This window comes from Pelmatolapia mariae, linkage group LG4 (assembly GCF_036321145.2).
Source record: "Pelmatolapia mariae isolate MD_Pm_ZW linkage group LG4, Pm_UMD_F_2, whole genome shotgun sequence".
Lineage (NCBI taxonomy): Eukaryota > Metazoa > Chordata > Actinopteri > Cichliformes > Cichlidae > Pelmatolapia > Pelmatolapia mariae.
This window is the reverse complement of record NC_086230.1, coordinates 18,404,207-18,423,035: the sequence shown is the minus strand read 5'-3', so window position 1 is coordinate 18,423,035 and position 18,829 is coordinate 18,404,207. Positions and strand designations below refer to the sequence as shown.

General features: G+C 44.9%; 1 protein-coding gene across 3 annotated transcripts in view; it reads left to right on the top strand.

Annotated features, from left to right (window-relative positions):
* The first annotated feature begins 270 nt into the window (after positions 1-270).
* Positions 271-18,829, top strand: part of LOC134626156 (septin-9-like) — a 62,757-nt gene continuing 44,198 nt past the window's right edge. Inside the window, exons 1-2 of one of the 3 annotated variants that reach the window (XM_063471719.1) lie at positions 271-396; positions 16,926-17,642. In XM_063471719.1, the coding sequence (XP_063327789.1) occupies positions 375-396; positions 16,926-17,642 (739 nt within the window). In that variant the 5' untranslated portion in view covers positions 271-374. Of the gene's footprint in view, positions 397-7,211; positions 7,502-8,595; positions 8,683-16,925; positions 17,643-18,829 lie in introns of those variants that run through there. The other 2 variants (XM_063471718.1, XM_063471715.1) reach the window with 2 other exon arrangements.

Sequence of the window (18,829 nt, the reverse complement as noted above, 5' to 3'; positions counted from 1 at the left end):
GTGGAGCTAATGGTTTCTATTTTCAAGACACAATGCTGCTTCAGTCTCTTGGTCTGCTCTGAAGAAGGAGAGGGAGAGAGAGAGGGAGCAACATATGATCAGCACATGGGGATGTCGTAATTCTGAATTCATTAGCAAGACACACTGAAGGAATCAGAGTTGAGGGAGGGGGGAAAGGGAGAGAGAGCCCGAAAGGAAAGAGAGAGTAAGAAGAGGAGGAAGAGGAACAGAGGGAGGGAGAAAGGGAAGGAGTGAGGGAGCAAGAGGGGGGGAAAAAAGGGAAGGCTAAAAAAAGGCAGAGGGAGAGGGTGAGAGAGGGAGAGTGGAGTCAAAGAGCAGACACTACATGTGGCTGTGGAGGGAGTGATCCGGTTATGGAGGGGGACAAATTCTCAGGTAAGCCCAAACTCTCGGGGAACTTAGATGAGTCCGTGCCATCCGTTCTTTAGCGCAGTTTAAGGCTCTTCGGTCGGCTCTTTTGCTGGGTTATTTTCTCCATGAGCCAGAGTCTATTTTTCCCCTCCATGGTATTTTCCACTCTCTCATTCTGGGCTGTTTGCTGACTGGATGTTTTCTTTGGGGTTTGGAAGCTGGGACCGGGAGCTCTGCAGGGTTTGTGGAGCAGCTTAGCGGACCCGATTTTGGTTTATCTGTCTTTTATCTGTCCTGTTTCCTTTCATGTATTTCTGTCTCTCTGCACTCACCTCACCATCTGTATCAGCGAACCTCTGTTAGATGTTGGTCCAGATTTGGACTGGTTTGCTTCGTTTTCATTTGTTGCATGAGTGTTGCACCTTTTTTAGAGAGTTACTTTTTTGTGTTAAAGTGACAAAGAACAGAACTTATTTCTTAGATATTTCTCTCCATCCCCTGCATTCTTCTTTAGTGTGAAAACAGGAAGGAGCTCTGTTTGAACAGTACTACTCTTGTCCCTTGTGGCTTTGATCCCTCTTTGGCCGTCGGTCAGTCCCTCTTTCAGTTGACAGCGCAGAGAAAGGACTGCCTCAGTCCTCTTAAGTGACGTTCCAAATTTGCACCTCTGCCATGTCTTTCTTTGCTGGATGCGGCAAACAATACACATTAGTGAACTGATAACCATTTTTCTGTGCACAGGTGCTGGTATGTGAGCTGGACTGATGCTAAAGTCATCAGTGAGGGAACCCTGTCTGCTTCTCGCTGGTATTTTTATAGGTGTTAGTGTGAGAGCTGTAAAAAAGCTCAAGAAAAGTAGGGTGGAAACGTTCAAGTGGTGGCAGCAGCATGTTTATATGAGTGTGTGTGTGACTGTCTATGTTAATGAGCATACATGTGGTTGGTGCGGTTGTGTGTGTGTGTGTGTGAACGAGCACAGCTTGTAGCACCTAAAGGGTCTGTTGAATCGAATTGAAGTAAGCTCAGATTATTGGCAAGTGTGTGGTGGAAGTGTAAAGTAGTGGTACACCTATCGCACCTCTCCCGCCCCGTGAACAGAACCTCTCGTTTCTCTTTCTGTTTCTCTCTGAGTGACCTCTCCACTCCAGGTGCTTTCTCCAGTGGGCTGTAACAGCTCCAGCAGGACATGCGTGTGTATTTTTGTTCTGTTTAAATATTCCCTCAGGTTTCGATGCATCTGTGAGCATGTGTGCATCAGCTCCATCAATCTCTCGTAATGCTTTAGCTTCTATTGGCTCACATGTAGCTGCGTTTTTTAAGCACTGAATCGCGTTGGACGCATTTTTCTGCGGTGCATCGTGTAGCACTGTTGCCTGTTGTTTCACACTTATGTATTCAGTTCCTTTTAACCTTCCGAAAAGCCCTTTTACAGTGTGTTCCTCATTCACACACCGATGCATGGTGGCAGAATTTCCATTCAAGTTCCCCCACCCCCCGGCCACTGGGAGCATTTGGGCACGTGGAAAACACAAATATCCAAGGCAGTGGCATTCAGGCACCACCCTTGCCTAAACCACGGAGTATTTCCAGGAGTGAGAGCGTGTCTGAAGTGGACAGTTTCCTGCCGCGTGCCACATGTAAGAAAGGACAACTTCTGAAAGAGTCTCGACCAGATTCTCTTGAAATTGTCCAAAGCTCATGTCTGGATTTACTAGACAACCTACACGTCCTCCTGAGGCACAGTTGCCTCTGAAAAGCAGCTGTGGCCTTTCTGTGTGGACTATCGCAGCCTTAATCTTAGCTCAGATAGGCTGCGACCCTTTTTGTTGTGTTATATGTACCATGTGTACCCCACTTAATGAATCCGCTCTGTTTCCCCACCCCTCTGGTGCTGATGCTGATTTTCAAGGCTCCCTTTGTCTCCTGTGATCCTCCCCCCTCATGAATCAACGACCGTGATGTCCTCAACAGAAACTTTCCATGAACCGCAGAGCTGATGTTTCACATCATTTCCAGTCACAGTGAAGTCAGCTGATGAGGTTTGATAAACATCTGCATGACACAGCCATAGTCAACGCCGCTCTGAAGTCTCAGGGTCATGACTTTCACAGTGACTACAAGCTTTTGTGATCAATGCGGTAACTCACTGAAAGACGCCAGGCAGGCTGTTTGTGGCAGGAGCGCTCTGATTGATGTGTAATTTATACACTCACCACCAGGTGGAGGCGCTGAGTTACACGACGGTCACTGGAGTCTCAGAGACTTGTGCTGTTCTGCATCTTCAGGCTGCTGCACAGTAACCGGTTTTAAGGAAATAAGAGGGTTGATTTTGGTGAAAACAAAACGTGCCTGCAGGGGAAAAACTAGGGCCGTGATGACAGTGCTGGCTTGTTGACCTATTAAACAGTGCTGTTACCGACCCAGTGGTGACACGGCGCAGAAGGCGTAGGTGGGAGAAAGAAAGACGAGCGTAATGAGAGTCATCTCCAATGAAGGACAGCTGCTCTCTGTATTTACCGAGCCATCACCCCACCACCCCCATGTGCAGTCACATACACAGGCTGTGTGGTTTGCTCTGCAGTGTGCAGAGTTGTTTTTTAGAGTGGGGGGGTTCCCTCGCATGTGTGCGTGTATTTTCCAACAGGTGCTGCTTTTGATTAAAGGTCGGGGAGCCTGGCCGGGTGCTGATGTTTAACATTTTGGTTAAGGGGCAGCTGCCATCACTACAGCTGTGCTTTTACTTTAGATGAAGTCACTTCACCATCTCTGGGGCCACAGGCTCCGTGTGCACATGTGCACGTGTGCATGTGTGTGTTTTAATGTGGCAACCTTTACAGATTCTTACTGTGTGTGTGCACCATCACACATTCTCACTCTGATGCCTTCCCATGCCATTCATTCCCACTTTTAGCTAAAAGCACTCTTCCAGTGGGTTTACTGCTTTTTTCCTAACACTGCTGACAGATATCTTCCTGCTTTCTAGTTTCCATTAAAGCCGTGGGGGGTTCACTGTCACTCCACATCTTCCTTTTTCCCTCTCTCTCTCTTTACATATATATTTATTTTCCCCTCGCTGCCTGAGAGGGAGAGAGAACAAGCACACCTTTCCCCACCTTTCTCCCCCTCTCTCAAGCCCCGAGCCAGGTACAGCTGCTTATTATGGGGGTTGCCATGTAAACAGAGTTGCAGTAACTAGACAGAAGCATCCAAAAAATACACACAAATGAGCACACGCGATCAATGCAAGCAAGGCACTGACTTTACCTCTTCCAGATGGCTTGTTTGATGCAGTCTGACTCATGGGCGACTTGTCTGCATTGAGGCCAACAAAGCTTTTCTGTTGTTATACAGTGAACTCAGCAGGAAGCCAGAGCTTCCTCTGTATCTGGTACTGGAAATGTTTGAAATAACAACTGACACAAGCTGAAAGAAACACTGATCATTATTCACGCATCGAAATTGGTACGAGGGGTTTAGGAAACGGCTTTGAAAACATGCCATCTGTAGAAAAAAAGTTAATAAAGCTGCAGTCATCAATGATGTTCAGGTGCATTCTTGAATCCTCCTGATGAGTGTGGCTTTGCTTACTATTGAAAGTTTTCATGGCGTTTTATCTCAGATTTGAACTTTCAGGGCATCTTTACTGCTCACCAGACTACAGACTAGCGTATCTCAGTCTGCTGTTGCCCTGGCATCGCCCCAGTAACTGCCACGCCAAGCTGGCATCTGTTTATAGAAGCAATCGTCTTCTCCTCCCACTGGGCTCCTCTCATTTTTCAGCTCCTCGAAGGACAGGACCCTCTTTAGCGTGGTGGTGGTCTGGGTTTCTTTAAGCGACAGACTCTTTGTCTTCTTGCTGCAGTGCAACATTTTATTAACAGCTCGCTATTCAAGTGTATTGCAGTTCAGAAATGTACAGAAGGCCCGAAGGCCCAGTAGATTCCTACTCTGGATTGAATCAATGTTCCTAATTATTGCTGTTTTTTTAGGAGGTTTTTTTTTTTTTTTTTACAACAAATACACAGCTCTGCCAAGACTAACTTGATGATTTAATTATTCTGTGGAAAATAATGCACATGTTTACCACTGATTAATGAAAAACATCATCTTTGCTCATGACACAATGCCACGTTTACTAGAAAGAAGAGGCGCTGTGGCTGAATTGACACCACAGGAGGCCCCGAAGCTTGCACCGATATCTGGAAACAACATGTCCTTGTAAAAACTTCCAGTCACACACACACCCACGCATACACACATTTGGGCTACCACATACCATATCCAAGGCATATGTTGTGCAAAAAAGCAGATAAAAATGATTTCTCAGCGCTCTGAATGTGCTGAGCGCGAGTGCACGATTGCTATGATGTGAATGAAGTTCTCTAAAGGGCGAAAAGCATTCCCCTCTTCTCCCAGTGTGACAGTTGTTACAGCAGATTGGATTAGAGCTGTCTGGGCTTGCTGGGGCTTGCAAGGATATGTGGTGGAAGGAAGTGTGCATTGCTGTGTTTGTGTGTGTCTCTTTCTAGCTCTGTGTGAACATTTTTTTTCTTCATTTTTTGCTTAAAACCATTTTGATAACTTCAAACAGCTGCATGCAGGTTCACACTTGATTTCAGGGTTTTGTGTAGAATCGGGGTGTAGCTCACAGTGAGGTTTGGGCATGGGGTTGTTAAAAGTCAAGGTGAGGGGTAAGTGTCCTCACACTTATACAAAGCTGCTACGGCGACCGGCCTGGGTGCTGTGCTGAGTGTGCATGCATGTTCGTGGTTTTGCATGCATCAGCTGTGCGCTTATTAATCGTCTGTGTGTGCGTGCATGTGTGTGTGCACAGAAAGGCTCAGCGTGTAAGTGGTGTGTATTTTTATGCCAGGCTGAGTAGAAATCCACCACACACATGCTGGGCAGGATTGGCTGTGTGGGTGGAGGGTGTGTCCCGAGCAGTATTCTCCTCGTGTCTCCATCTTTATTTGTTCCCAGATTATGTTACCGGGTGCTATAGTGACTGGTATAGTGACTGGTATAGTGACACGTTTTATTTATAAGTACAACGCTGACCTCTGCTGGAGGAAGTGATACACAATTGAGACATTGTAGGGTTCATATCTCCAGGAAAACACACTTGAAGTAAACATATTTAGGTGTATTTATAGGCTAAGTGTGTGGGGCTGTAGTAAGATGAGAACAACCCCTATGAAACTTGTGAGTAAGGCAGTGCAGATATCGTATTGTGCACATTCCCAGAAAATTGATTCTGTTCATCTGGGCAAAAACCAAAAATTAAAAATTGAAGCTTTTGAAAACATGTCCCACAATTTTCAAGTTCTCTGTATTAACCAAAGTTATTTGCTGACATTTTTCCGGTTACATAATTGTTTTCACGGTTCACTGATGGGGGGGGACGGACGGACGTGGAGTGAGATTAACCGCAGACTGCAGGTTTTGGTACAGTAAAGCGCCGTATTTATTTTCACAATCAGCGTGTTTAGTGTGTGTTTGGGCACTCGTGCACATCTGTGTTTATGGCGAGGTAAACATGCTTAAATCAACAGAAAATGCAAACTTTGATTCTAGTGTAAGCAACCGATTGGCTTTCCAGATAAATCACACGCCGGGCAGAAACTGCTGGGGGGGTTGAGGGGGCCTCTTAACGTCTCCTGCCCCTTTACGCTCTGAAAAAATTTACTGCCGTTTAAATCCTAATCATTTTTGCTTCAGCTGTTGTCTCTAAGGGCTGCCTCTTTACTTTACAAGCAGAACATCCATGCAGATTGGAAAGAGTTATGAGCCTTATGAGAAAAGATCCTCTCAGCACACACACACACACACACACATAACTATAATACTTTTGGTGTTTATTGTCTTCACTAATGAATGGTTGCGAGGCCAGCAGCAGTGTTTTCTCACCACAGGCCTGTGGCTGAGCAGTTGCCTGAGGGTGTGATAGCATTGTGGAGTAACTCTAGTTTACACAAAAGGTAACTGCGTTCGCAGCGAACTGTCAGTTTAGGCGGCAGCGCTTTACTAGAAAAACATTTCCAAGACACTCTAGTAAACTAACTGCGACTGTGCGCAGTCATTCTTAACATGCATTCATCCACATGCCCCTAAATGCCACATCCGCTCGCTTCTTCTCCCGTGCATGCACAGAGCAACACACACGCTCACACTGACCAGCGCCCCTGCCCACCCGTCCCACAGAGAGCCTCATTCACATGGTCATTAAGTCATTAGGCTACTTATTTATTGATGTCTGCCTCCAGAGTGACTGAGCATGTCAGACGACCTACAAACTGCCTGCATGGGCCCGTCCTGACCATATTAGTCCATTGTGTGATTGTGTCTTCGCTCTCGGGTCGTTCATGTGTCGTCTGCAAGCTTTCGCTCCAGGACTGGACGTAGAGCTCATCTTTCTTATACACTGAGCGAGCTACGTGTTTGTAGGATGCTGCTCTAATGGCTTCCAACCCTTTGAGAGCCTCCAAAGGCCCCTCAGTGTGCTGCCCGGAGCGTCTGAGTCATGTGATCGGGCCTGTAGGAAGTGCGTTTTGAACGTTGGTGTGTGAATAATTCGACTTGCCCAGTCGAAAATGAGAGGGTTCGCAGAGAAGAGGCGAGCCAGAGAGAGGAGGGCTGCAGAAGGGGAGGGAGATAGGGAAGGAAGAGGAGGGGGGAGGGAGGGAAGGCAGTGAGCTGCAGAGAGAGAGAGAGGGAGGGAGAGAGCGGGAGGGTGGGGGGTTGTCATTGGTTGCTCATTCCAAACTCTGGAAGTTGAGAAGGAGGAGAAGAGAAAAATAAGTTGCTGCTTTAAGAAAGAGAGGAGAGATAGGACAGGGAGAGCGTTTTGGATCTGTGACCTGCCTGGTGTGTGGGTGTGTGTGTGCATATATATGTGTGTGTTTTTCTTTTTTTTTCTCCCTCCCCACCTCTCCCTTACACGGGCTCCTAATTTGGGATTTGTTTAAAAGCGGGACTGCGCCGTAGGAAGACTTTTCCTTGCTAGGGAAAGGGAACCCTGCTCCCTCTCTCTCTCGCATTTATTACACACACGCACAAACACACTTGACGCCCAAAATGTCTGATTCCACTGTCAACGCTCACTTGGAAGGGATCATATCAGACTTTGAAGGTCAGTTTGTTTCTCTCATGTGCTCTGCTGATTCTTCTTCTTCTTCTCCTTGTCACTGTGGAGTGAGGCTCTCTGTAACCCTGCCATGAGGACACTATAGATCATTTCCACATGTTTGATTGGAGCCCAGCGCATCTGGAAAAATGGAGAGTGTTGTGAGGGCTTTGTTGACATCTGCGGTGAGCTGTGGTGTTTTTTTAGGGGAGGGGGAGTCAAATTTGTGAGTGTTGCTGCTTTTTAAACTGCTCTTAAACTTTTGTTGCGAGATGTGTTGAGAGAGTGTGTTTTATTCTGAAGTGTGAGAGAGAAATTTGTGCTTTTAAAGTAACTGATTTTTTTTTCTTGCTTCACTTTACAACAAACTCGTGTGACAGAAAAGGCAAAAAATGAAACTATATTTTAAGCGCTCAGGAAGCACAAATTGACCGTACGGCTGCGAGGTGAACACCTGGACCACCTCCCCCCTCTTCCTTTTCATCTCTCTGCCCCTGGCACACAGATTCCCCCTGTCATCTCTCCCCTCCCACTCGTCCTCTGGCTGTGCTTCCCCTTTCCCTCTCTCAGCAGCTTGTCCATTCACAGCTCCCTCTCCTCTTCCCCTTTTCGCCTAACCGGTGGTGGTTACAAGAGGAATGGGTGAGGGTAGGCAGGCCGACATCTCTCCCCCCCGGAACCGTTTGCCTGTCTCACTAGATGCCTCCTGTCTCACAGCCATTAGGAACGCATCCACACTTGTCCAGAGCTGCTCCTCTGTCAACACGAGTTTGCTCGTGGTATGTCCTGGGAATCTCTCTGCCTCACTCTCTTCCTGTCTTTAGGTCTTTAAACCACCGGCTTACACAGTGCAACCGAGCGGAAAGATAAGTGGCGTTCAGAAAACAAGAGGTGCGCTCCAACCATGTAGCTCGAAGTCACGCTTTCAGATGGTCCTCGCTCATGTGTAACACCAGCATAATGGCCTACTGTTGGGGTTGTCAGTGGTGTATGTGTGTGTGTTGTCCGTGGTTGGGCTAACTGTGTGGTAATACCTTTGTGTCACCACCATGCCCCGTGATGTATTGCTCTGTGTGGCTCTGTGTGGCTCATTGAGCACAGCATGGCACCGATGCAGCACGGGAGTCCTGTGGGAGCCGATATGTATCAGGGTTGGAAAATAAATAACTACAAGTTCTCCTCTTACTGTAAGTGATAAGATTTCATTATAATGAGCTCATTTGTTGGTACATTTTTAAACATTTTACTTCATTTGAGAACAGCTTTTGGGCAGTCTGCAATCAAAGGGGTTTTTGATTTGAAATTTGCTGTAAGAGGAACTTTTAAAATCATAAGCAAGGAAACTTTAGACACAGTCATCTCACCCTTAAAGGTTAGATGATGCTTTTGTCACAAACTCTCCTTGAAGCCAGACTCTGTGACTTTAGAGAGAAAAAGTAACACACTTTTCTGACAGAAAAGATGAATTTAAAAGCAACACAACATACCCTTTATTCCCTGAGGGGAGTTTAGCTGCCTCAACTTTACCTGGATCAGTAAGATCGAGTCAGCTAGTTTTATTTTAGCATGGTGTACTACACCCCGCTTGTATCTTGTAGCCACAGTTTTAGCCTCCCCCGTCTCAGGTTTTACATCATTTTATGATACAAAGACCAGCAGCGGTAGTTTATTACTGTGTAATAAGAGTCTCTTGCCTTTTCTGTAATCTAAAGTGACATGTGGTGAATGGATCGCACTGTGCTGCAAAAACTTTTCACTGTAAGCCTCCAAAACAGGGCTGCATCCAAGCTTTTGGTCTTTTCCGGTTAAAAGACACAAGGCCGTGAATGTTTAGGATTTAGGTCAGTTGGGGGTGATTTTAACCACCACAGACCACATCTACAAAGATTGGAAGAAGTTTGGAAAGGTTGCATTTTTCATAGTGATTTCACATCTCTGATCGGGTTTGGACCCATCTTGCCTGGGTTCAGACCTTTAAATGCATCCATTGCACTGACTGGTACTGTGACATGAATCTGGAATTTCTCGGTTAAGACAGTCAGCCAGTTTAACAGCCAAGTAGTTAGCCAATCGACATGACTAACGCTGTTGTTGAGCTGTTTAAAAGTGTTGCAAGTGGTTTGGGGGAAATCAAACATGTTTTTCTACAGAAAACAGAGTTGAGATGACGTCAGACTGAACATGGGAACAAAGTGTAATGAGTGCTGTAATAATAGGTTAACTGTACTTTATCTTATGTCAGATATGCTAATTATTAATATGCTGACAAACCCCAGTGCTCTGAGATACCATCATCGGATTATGTTCTTTGCTTGGATGGGGTGGAAAAAGAGTTTGCGCTGTGTAATCCGGACAGTAACAAGAATGAGAACGTTATGTATCAGTGTGTGTATCTGCCATGTCACTGGTGCTGGACAGCGAGTGTGATTCAGCCTGCCACGCCTTCAGCTGATGACACCATTGAGAGGCTGAAACAGACAGAGGAGAGGATTTACTCGCCCCTGAGGCTGGTGACCTCAGCTGTGACCTCAGCCTCCCTAACTGACATAGATCATTGACCGGGCCACTGGGCTCCTCTTCTGCGAGCAGATGGAGCACATGCACACAAACAGACACACACATTCATTCAGGGTCATCGTAGATCTGTGCTGTCTTTTCTCTTGGGAAAAGTTGGCTGTTTTTCTGTCTCGTAGCCAGAAAAACCGTGATTTAGTGACTTCTGTCTACTACTCTTGTCTCTCTGCATCTCCAAACTGCATGTTAAGGGCATTTGCTTGTCCAATGAGAGGAAATTCCACAGGAGTACATTTCTGCGGTGGGTGAAAATGTCGGGGTAGGCCGGAGAGGAGGAGTGGATCAGAGCACAGCCGGGTTTCTTTTTTTTGTGCATGGGGCCCAGCCTGCATGGCACTTTTTTTTGTTTTGACAGTCGGTGATAAGACAAAGGAAAATCTTATCTCAAGCTAAGAAAGCAGGCTTTTATAAACAACTGAAAGAAAAGCCTATAGATATATAGTATGCATGGTATGTAATACAAAAAAAAAGGTTAACATTTACAGAATTTGTGGGCTTCGTAGTCTCTGTTTCATCCTGTGTGCGGCAGTTTTAACAATCTGTTTCTAAATGAGGCGGCCCACCTTGTTCTGTGGGATAATTCTCGTTAATGGTGACAGAAAGAAATCCGACGAGGAATCATAGCAGGAACTTAAATGCCTGTCAAAATGAAAACAGTCATTATACAGTAAGCCAACTGCCAATTACATGTGGCTTTGGATTTTTTCAGGAACCGTGTTAGTTGGTGCTCTGTAGCCAGCAAAGCGTTGAAACTGTGCTACAAAGAAACAGATACTGTATGCTGGGCTAGTACCATATTGATTGCAAGCATTAAAGCTCAGTAGACACACTAAACAGAGAGAGTGTGAGAGGAAGGAAGTAACTTTCTGACAAAAGGCTGATGAGCCACCCTCAGGAGTCCCCATCCTTATCAGCACTATCAGGCTGCTCTGTATTCACCAGCTCCAACAGGTTTCCTGCTTATGACGCCAACTGGAGGGGTGCTGCTGGAAGGCACAGAGGGTCACTCTGCAGAGCGAACACAGCAGGTCTTTGTTAGGTTTTAAAACTAATCCTAGTTTTTTTCCTCCCAGTTGGACATGGCGGGTAAAAAAGCTGCACCTATTCCAACCCCGGGCAAGATCCGAGAGTTATGGACACACTCCATGCTACAGCTAAAAACAGCTAGTCTTCGATGAAAGATTTTCTTTGACTAAATTTTTTTTTTCCTGTAAGGGAATGAATAATGTCTTTGACTGAGATTCGTTAAGGACCAAATGATCCTATGCCAGCTGTTTCAAAGAAACATTCTGACCTGGAGACCACCCTGTCTTTAAGAGAGGAGCGCAAGCCTCAAGTGCTCGAAAACAGACTGTAAATAAAAAATGGGCATGGACAGCAGAATTCACTGTAAATCATTTGTGTAGGTGTTTGGCTTTGCAGAGTGAAGGGTTATGGATATGCAACCTACAGACATGTGCTTACATACAGTTGTTAATAAAACAAAAGAAAAACAACAGCATGCAATGCTGACTGGTTAAAAAATGTGCAAGGATGCTATCTGCATCTTAGACATTGGGGGCAGGTGGATGAGCATTACTGTTCAGCAGCTGGCTTGTGTCCAGCTGATTCATCCTCCCTACCACTCACTGCGAGGGGATGGTAGTCCTCCCCCCCCCACCCACCCCCCAACTGGGATGGAGGTACTTGTTGGTTCTGGGGCAACAACCTTAGGTTTTTGCATACTCTTGGTTTATGTATCTATGCATTTTATGCAGTTTTTCTTACCAGGGTGGTTGGGGATTCATGATTATTTGTCCTGTTATTATATGCATTACTTGGCTGAAAGATGAGCAAAAACACAAGCAAGTCTATCCCACACAGTCTTTTCTTATATATATGCTGCCTCTGGTGACAGTAAAAACTACAAGATGTACATGAATGATGGTCTGTAAAACTGTGTAGGACCGATGCACGGCCTTGCTGGCCCTTAGTGTCACCCAGCGTTTGGCATTTTGAAGCATTTACTTTAACACTTTTGTAGTTTCCATCTTGTTCTTTTGGAGCCAACAGTGACCAAATTTGGATGAGATGGGGGACTGTGAAATTTGGCAACTGTGGCTCAGATGGTAGAGCAGGTTGTCTACCAATTGAAAGGTCATTCCCAAACTCCTTCGTTCACATTACCAAAGTTGAATGTGTGTTTTATTGGGTGAATGAGACTTGCGGTAGAAATCAAGGCTTTGATGCTCAACTGCATAGAAAGACTCTATAAAATCCTGGTTCATATACCATTTACGTTGTACCACTTGAAGAATTGGTTAGTAAGCTGGGTGTGTGTCTGTAAGGGGATATCACATCGATACATACATGCCTAAGTGGCGTAGTGGTTATCATGTTTGCCTGTTACGCCAAAGATCCCTGGTGAAAGACTGAGAGGAGATAGAAACCCAGCCTCGGGGAGGTGGAAGTTAGTGTACTCTTAGTGCCGGTCTCAGGGCCTCCCATGGTGGGAAGGTTGCATCAGGCCGGACATCCGGCGCAAAATCTGTGCCAAATCAAACATGCAGGTTTATCTGCTGTGGCTTCCCCTTGGGAAATAAGAGAGCAGTATCTAGTGCGAAGTAACAGGCTACTAAAATACTAGACCTTCTTTGAATCTAATGTTGTAAATTCTGTTTTAAAGTTGTAAAACTATAGACCTCAGACCTGGCTGAAGCATTCATATCCACTCATTGTCAGCGTAACAGCATTCCGGTTTGACATTACTGAGCAGCTCCATTAACACAATGGGATCTGCCTGACTAGTTGAATATGTTTAAAGCGACTTAAATATCTCACATGCTACATTTGCATGGAGCCAAGTATTGCTATTGTAGTTGGTTTAAACACCTCAGTAAGACTAGAAAGGTCCAAGCCAAGTAAAATTTCAGGGGAATAAGTGTAACTGATCACATGAAAATTGTACCAGGAAAACAGTTTAACCTGATTTATCTTTCTTTGGCTGTGTTCTTTCTGCATATGGCAACCTCTGCAAGCTGAAAATTTGGTCTTTGATAACACTGCTTAAGAAGAATAAATACCTGCAACTGCTTCTTGGAACAGGTGATAGATTTCCACCTTCAGGGAGATGATCGCGAAGAAGATAAGATAAGGAAGGTGACCTTATCTTGTGGTGGAAGACGACTGCAGGCCATACTCATCACTTTTTTACGTGCTTTTCTACTTGAATGCGTTGGCACATGAGCGTGTTCAGCTCAAATCCCAATAAGCTGACCCAATCAGAACAATGTCAGGGAGAATGAAAAATATATATAACTGGATTCTTTTTGATAACCTCAGCTGTGTTTCCTGTGACTTCACAATAAATGCTTTAGCAGGATCTTAATTCGGCAGGAAACAAGGACAGGGACTGCGGGAAGCTGCTGGGAATTGCTAGCAGACCGAACCACCAACTTTTCTGCAGCAACTGTATGATAAAGTAGACAGTACATGCACAGATACAAGGATTATAACTTACCCTCAAGCATGCTGGTGCTTTGTCATGTGACTGTCTGTTTGGAGGTATGCTGGTGCTCTAATTAGGTTTTGTCAGCTTGCTCACTGTCAACCTCCAGATGACCAAACTACCTCTCGCTGACCTGTCCAGCTCATCCGCCGTCACGCTCAGAGATGCGTAGCGAATGTGGTCCTCAGTCGGTACATGCTATGCTAGAGGAGCAGCGTCATGTGATTTTTCTGGCAGTTTAACTATGTTTCAGTGCACTACATGGATCCAGCCCATGCCTGACCGAGTGTCGGGTGAAAAACATCATGCTTGGCTCAGTGTCTTCCTTATTTGGCAGTTAAGGTTGTGAGAAGGGTTTCCAAGATTAATAAGACTCAGAAACCTGCTTCAAATTCAGCTTCAAAAAGAAGGAGATCGAGAAGACTGGACTGGGGTTGCATTTTGTTCCCCGTTGGGGCTTATCAGTACTATCTGTGCTTCGTTGGAAGGTATGTAATCAATGCTATCGCCTCAGAGCAGCAGCAGCAGCAGCAGCAGCAGCAGCAGCTTGAAGCCATCACGCATAGGAGCACAGCTAAAACCTTCACACGCGCTCAACACCGTTCATGTGTAAACATGCAGGCACATAAGGAGCCACTGAGACATGCAGAAGTAATGGTGCCATCTTCTTCACACTAAAAAAAAGGGATCAATCCCCACTGACCGTCAAAACAACAAAAAACCCAGTTGTGCTTGCTTTACAGCTGTGTTTAAACACACACACACACACACACACACACACACACACACACACACACACACACACACACACACACACACACACACATGCATGCACATCCAGTGAGAGATAACACAGAGTAACTCAGCTGACAAGGCCCCTGTCTCCACAGTGTCTGTGAGGACGTCACTGCGTTGGCCTTGTGTCACCACAGAGCGCACTTTCAGCGCCGTTTCAGGCAAACGGGTCATTACTGTTTATCAAACCAGCAGCCAGATGCAGTTTTAAGTCATCTTTGGCGTCTATTTTCTGCTTACTTTTACTCCTCGGCCTCTATAAACAGAGCGAGTCATGTCCACTAAATTAGCCGCTTCATTAATGGTTCCCCTCCTCTCCATTTCTGACAAGAAATTCCCACCACATTCGATTAATTTTAGTATAACTTCAGTGTGACTAGTGTGCCATCTGTGTGCTTATACTTAAAGAAGAACATCAGGCATTGCTACCCTTTCTTCTGAGAACATTTCAAGGGCCAGTTTTCTCATTATTTCTACACAAAGAGCTTGTTGTCAGACACAGATGAAATGATCGCAGCGATGTATATTTCATGCTTTAGCAACTCAAAAGGTCATTACTGTTGCAGACGACCAGCTAACCCAGCACCTCGTGGTGGGCAGTGTTATTTGTTAGTTTCTTCTCGGTACACGCTGTGATATCAGACACAGAAATCTGCAGAAACATATCGAGGATGTGGAAACACTGAGTTGGGGGAAAGAGAGGCTTCTCCCATGCTGGTACTTGGCTCGTCAGCTTTGAAACACGCCAGATGCCTGATCGGGCTCGGGTGTTTATCTGGGACAGGGGCTGTGTTGGTCCAGATATTAGTGGCTGCTCTTGTCTCTGGGCCGAGCTGAGGTGAGCCAGGTGTCACCATCGACATCTGACATGCAGCTCACTGCAGTGAGGAAAAAATGCAATTTATCAACCAGTAACAACACAGCTGCTGGTGAAATACTGACTCATTCAAAAGATATGGAAGGGGCTTACTGGTTTGTCAATATACACTGGCTGATTTGGATTTTTCAGCCTCAACTTTTGCTCTGCGGCCTTCCTCATCTTTGTTTTCAGGAGCCAGAATTGACTATATTTAGAAGAGAGGCTGATGTGCTAAGTTAATCCATAGCTACCAAACTGCCTGTATAGTCACATATTTTATTTGTACACCATTTTTATTTACTTATTTTTATGTACTGTCATTTTCTAATATATGTCTTATTGACTTTTTCTTTCTGACCTTTTTGTTGCTGTAAAGTGTCTATACCATTAAAATGCTGAAATTCCACTCACCAAGGCAGGATCCAAGTTTCTTTGGCATTTTTTCTTGAACTAACAAAACTTCAAAACATATTACTTGCCAGATAGTTACATTCAAAGTAGTCCAAAGGTTCCGAGGCTTAGTTTGGTGTAGAATAAATTGTAATATAACATGAAATAGATATAAGAAAATATTTCTATATTTCATTTTTAGTTTATTAGTGAGAGATTTGTTTTAAATAGATCCTTTAATAAAATCCATGGAAGCTTATTTTGACTACTGGGGAAAAATATAAGTAAGTCAAAATTTCAGGTTATTATCTCAGTATTTCGACTTACTAATTCAAACTTCTAAGAAAATCATTGTAAATTGGGAAAAGTTTTTTTTTTAATGTAAAATTTAAAAAAATTACAAATTCCAATCTGAATTTTGAGATAATAGCAAAAGGAAATTTTCACTATGGCAAAAATAAAATAAAAAAAATAAATAAATTACAAAATCTTGATACTTCTGGTAGAATATACGTCAACGCTTTAGGATTAAGGGTCACGTGATCAATCTGGGCTCTGACGACGTCATCCTGATACGCTGTTCTGGCTACAGGTGCGCGAGGTTCGTGGCGCTGAAGAGATGTGTAGGTAGCCGGTTAAACTGAACTCTTTTCTTTCAGTGGCTGGATGTGATTGGAAAGCTCGGCAATCATATTAAAACGATTGGTGGGAAAATAGAAGTATCTTTATCGAGTGAATTAAACGCCATGTTATCGCGCTATATGAAGCGTGTCAAGTCGAGTAAGATGAGTTTCTTCTGGGTTTTCTTTATTTTATTTTATTTCATTTTAGCGGTTTGTTAGCTAACCAACTCGTTAGCTGATAATCTTAACATTGCGCGCTGCATTTCGTTTAATAACTTGTATGTTTCCGATTAAATTGATTATTGTTCAGCATGTGTTTTTGCTATTATTTTTTAAAACTTTGTTAAAGTGGTAAACCTGAGGACTTCCAGGCCTCTAGTGCCTCTTTTCAGCAGTTTCCCCAGAAATTCTCAGCCTAAAAGAAAAATGTAATGAGTATTTGAAATAAAACTTATGGTCTAAAACTAGGCCATTAAGTACCAGAAATGGATGTTGGCTCTTTAGAGTCCTGCTACAGGGTTGGAGAGGAAGTGATGAGCGTTATTGTGTCCTCTGGCTCTCATGTTTTCTTCTTTATTTGTGCTTTTACTTTCTTTTTGCTCCATATGATAACACTGTAATGGTGCAACAGTGATTTAAGTCCATATCCATCAGCTCAGGCTGCTGTTTCTTATGTAACCATGTTTGTTGTTTGTCTTTCAGCGCTGAAACGCTCGTTTGAGGTGGAGGAAGCGGATACATCCACACACCCATCGCCCCTGACTCGCCGGACCACCAACCCCCTCCGCTCATCCACCTCCTCCACATCCAGCCAGCGGAGCTACGACTTGAGCTCCCGCAACTCTGACTACTCCTCCACCAGATCTTCACCCTCTGAGTCCTCCAGTCTACGCTCCCCGAAGACCGGCATGAGGCGCATTGAGTTGTCGGGGGGTCGTAATGCTGATACAGCCTCTTCCCGCCGTGCCGAGATGTCCATCGAGGTCTCCTCCAAGCAGATAGATAGCTCGCCCAGTGCTGGCATCACCCGCTTTGGGCTCAAACGGCCGGAGGTCAGCCTGAGCAACAGGAGCACCTCCCTGGAGAGCTCCTCCAATTCCTTCTCAAGCACCAGTAGCAGGCGGGGGGAGCTGAACATGACGAGGACCCACGAACCACCCGCCCCTCCCCGGAGGATCGACTCCCAGATGGCCTCAACCCCGGTGTCTAGGATCCCCGAGCCTCCCCAGAGAAGGGCGGAACCCCCGTCGCCCAACCTTAGCCCAGTTGATGTGGCCTTCAAGAGGCCAGAGGTTCCTGTGGAGAACAACGGCCACCAGCCACCTGCACCTGTCGCCCCCCTGCCTTCACCTGCAGAGCACCGGGTGGAGAGGGTGCAGTCGCCTGTCACAGAGGCGTCCGCAAGCCGACCAGCAGACAGTGAGTACCTCCTCAGTTGGGCTTGTTTTCCAGAGTAACCCCTGTGTATGATTTATAGAAGGAAACTCCTCAGTGAGATCAAACAGTTTGTTTCTGATTTTTTTTTTTTTTTGTTTGAAAGCGACACCATATCTGATTTTCACTTCTTTCTACCGCTTGACTGTTTCTTCTTAATTTTATCTTGCAACACACTCATAGTCATGTTAAGAGGAGGCATACAGCTCACAGTCCTTGTGAGCTTGTCATTATAGACTATCTGAATGTAGGTCAGCGAGGGTGATGATGAGAATCCCAGAGCTTCTCCCAGGACAGCGGTTACAAGAAAAGACTCAGGCAAGCAGTTGAGTATGTTGGCTCTCCCTGAACTTATGTTAAAAACTTATAGCACTCACAGTTTGGTTGAAGCCTTTGTAAGTTCAGACAAGCAGGCAGTTGTAGTTAATTTGGTCGGTTATTTTTATAAGATGCATGTGACGCAGGAGGAAGTCTGGTAGCCGCTGTTTTTTGACCTTAGCGTGCGGTTTGTGATTTCTTCTTTCTTTTTTTTTTCTTTCGGTGTATTCTCTGGATTTTTGTGACATAAACTCAGTAGGATACTTGCACAAGTGAATTTATCCCTGTCTAGACCACTCAGAGGCTTTACTTTTCACCCACAGCTGACTAACCTCTCAGATGTGGTACAGGGATGATGCCAAGCCCAAACTCGAGCGTCAGATGTTTTTCTAGTAACTTGTGCCTTTAAGTATTGGTTTTACTGAGGGAGAAACAGTCACTTTTTGGACTAACCACTCAACCTGACCAGTTCAAGTGTTTGATGTTGATCATAACATGATTTGATGGAGGACTTTTTAATTTGCTTGACCATTTTTGAGCAATCGATCAGGGGAAAGTGATGACAGAGGTTGGTTAGGCTGCTCATCCAGCATGCTGGTTCATACCCAAAGATGACACATTACTGCCTTTGAACTTTTTCTTATGTTCTTTTTCTTTCATCACATTATCAGGGAGAATTTAGCTCTACAGTAACACTTTCCCAAAAACTGAATGTGGATTTCCATGAGGTACTTTCTGGATATGCCTCATCATTAGTGGATTAATGTTTAAGGTTAACCTATGACCTTTTCTCTACTGCCACTTTCAAGTCGAACTGCTTTTTTCCCCCCTCTGATATGTTTGTTTAACCCCGT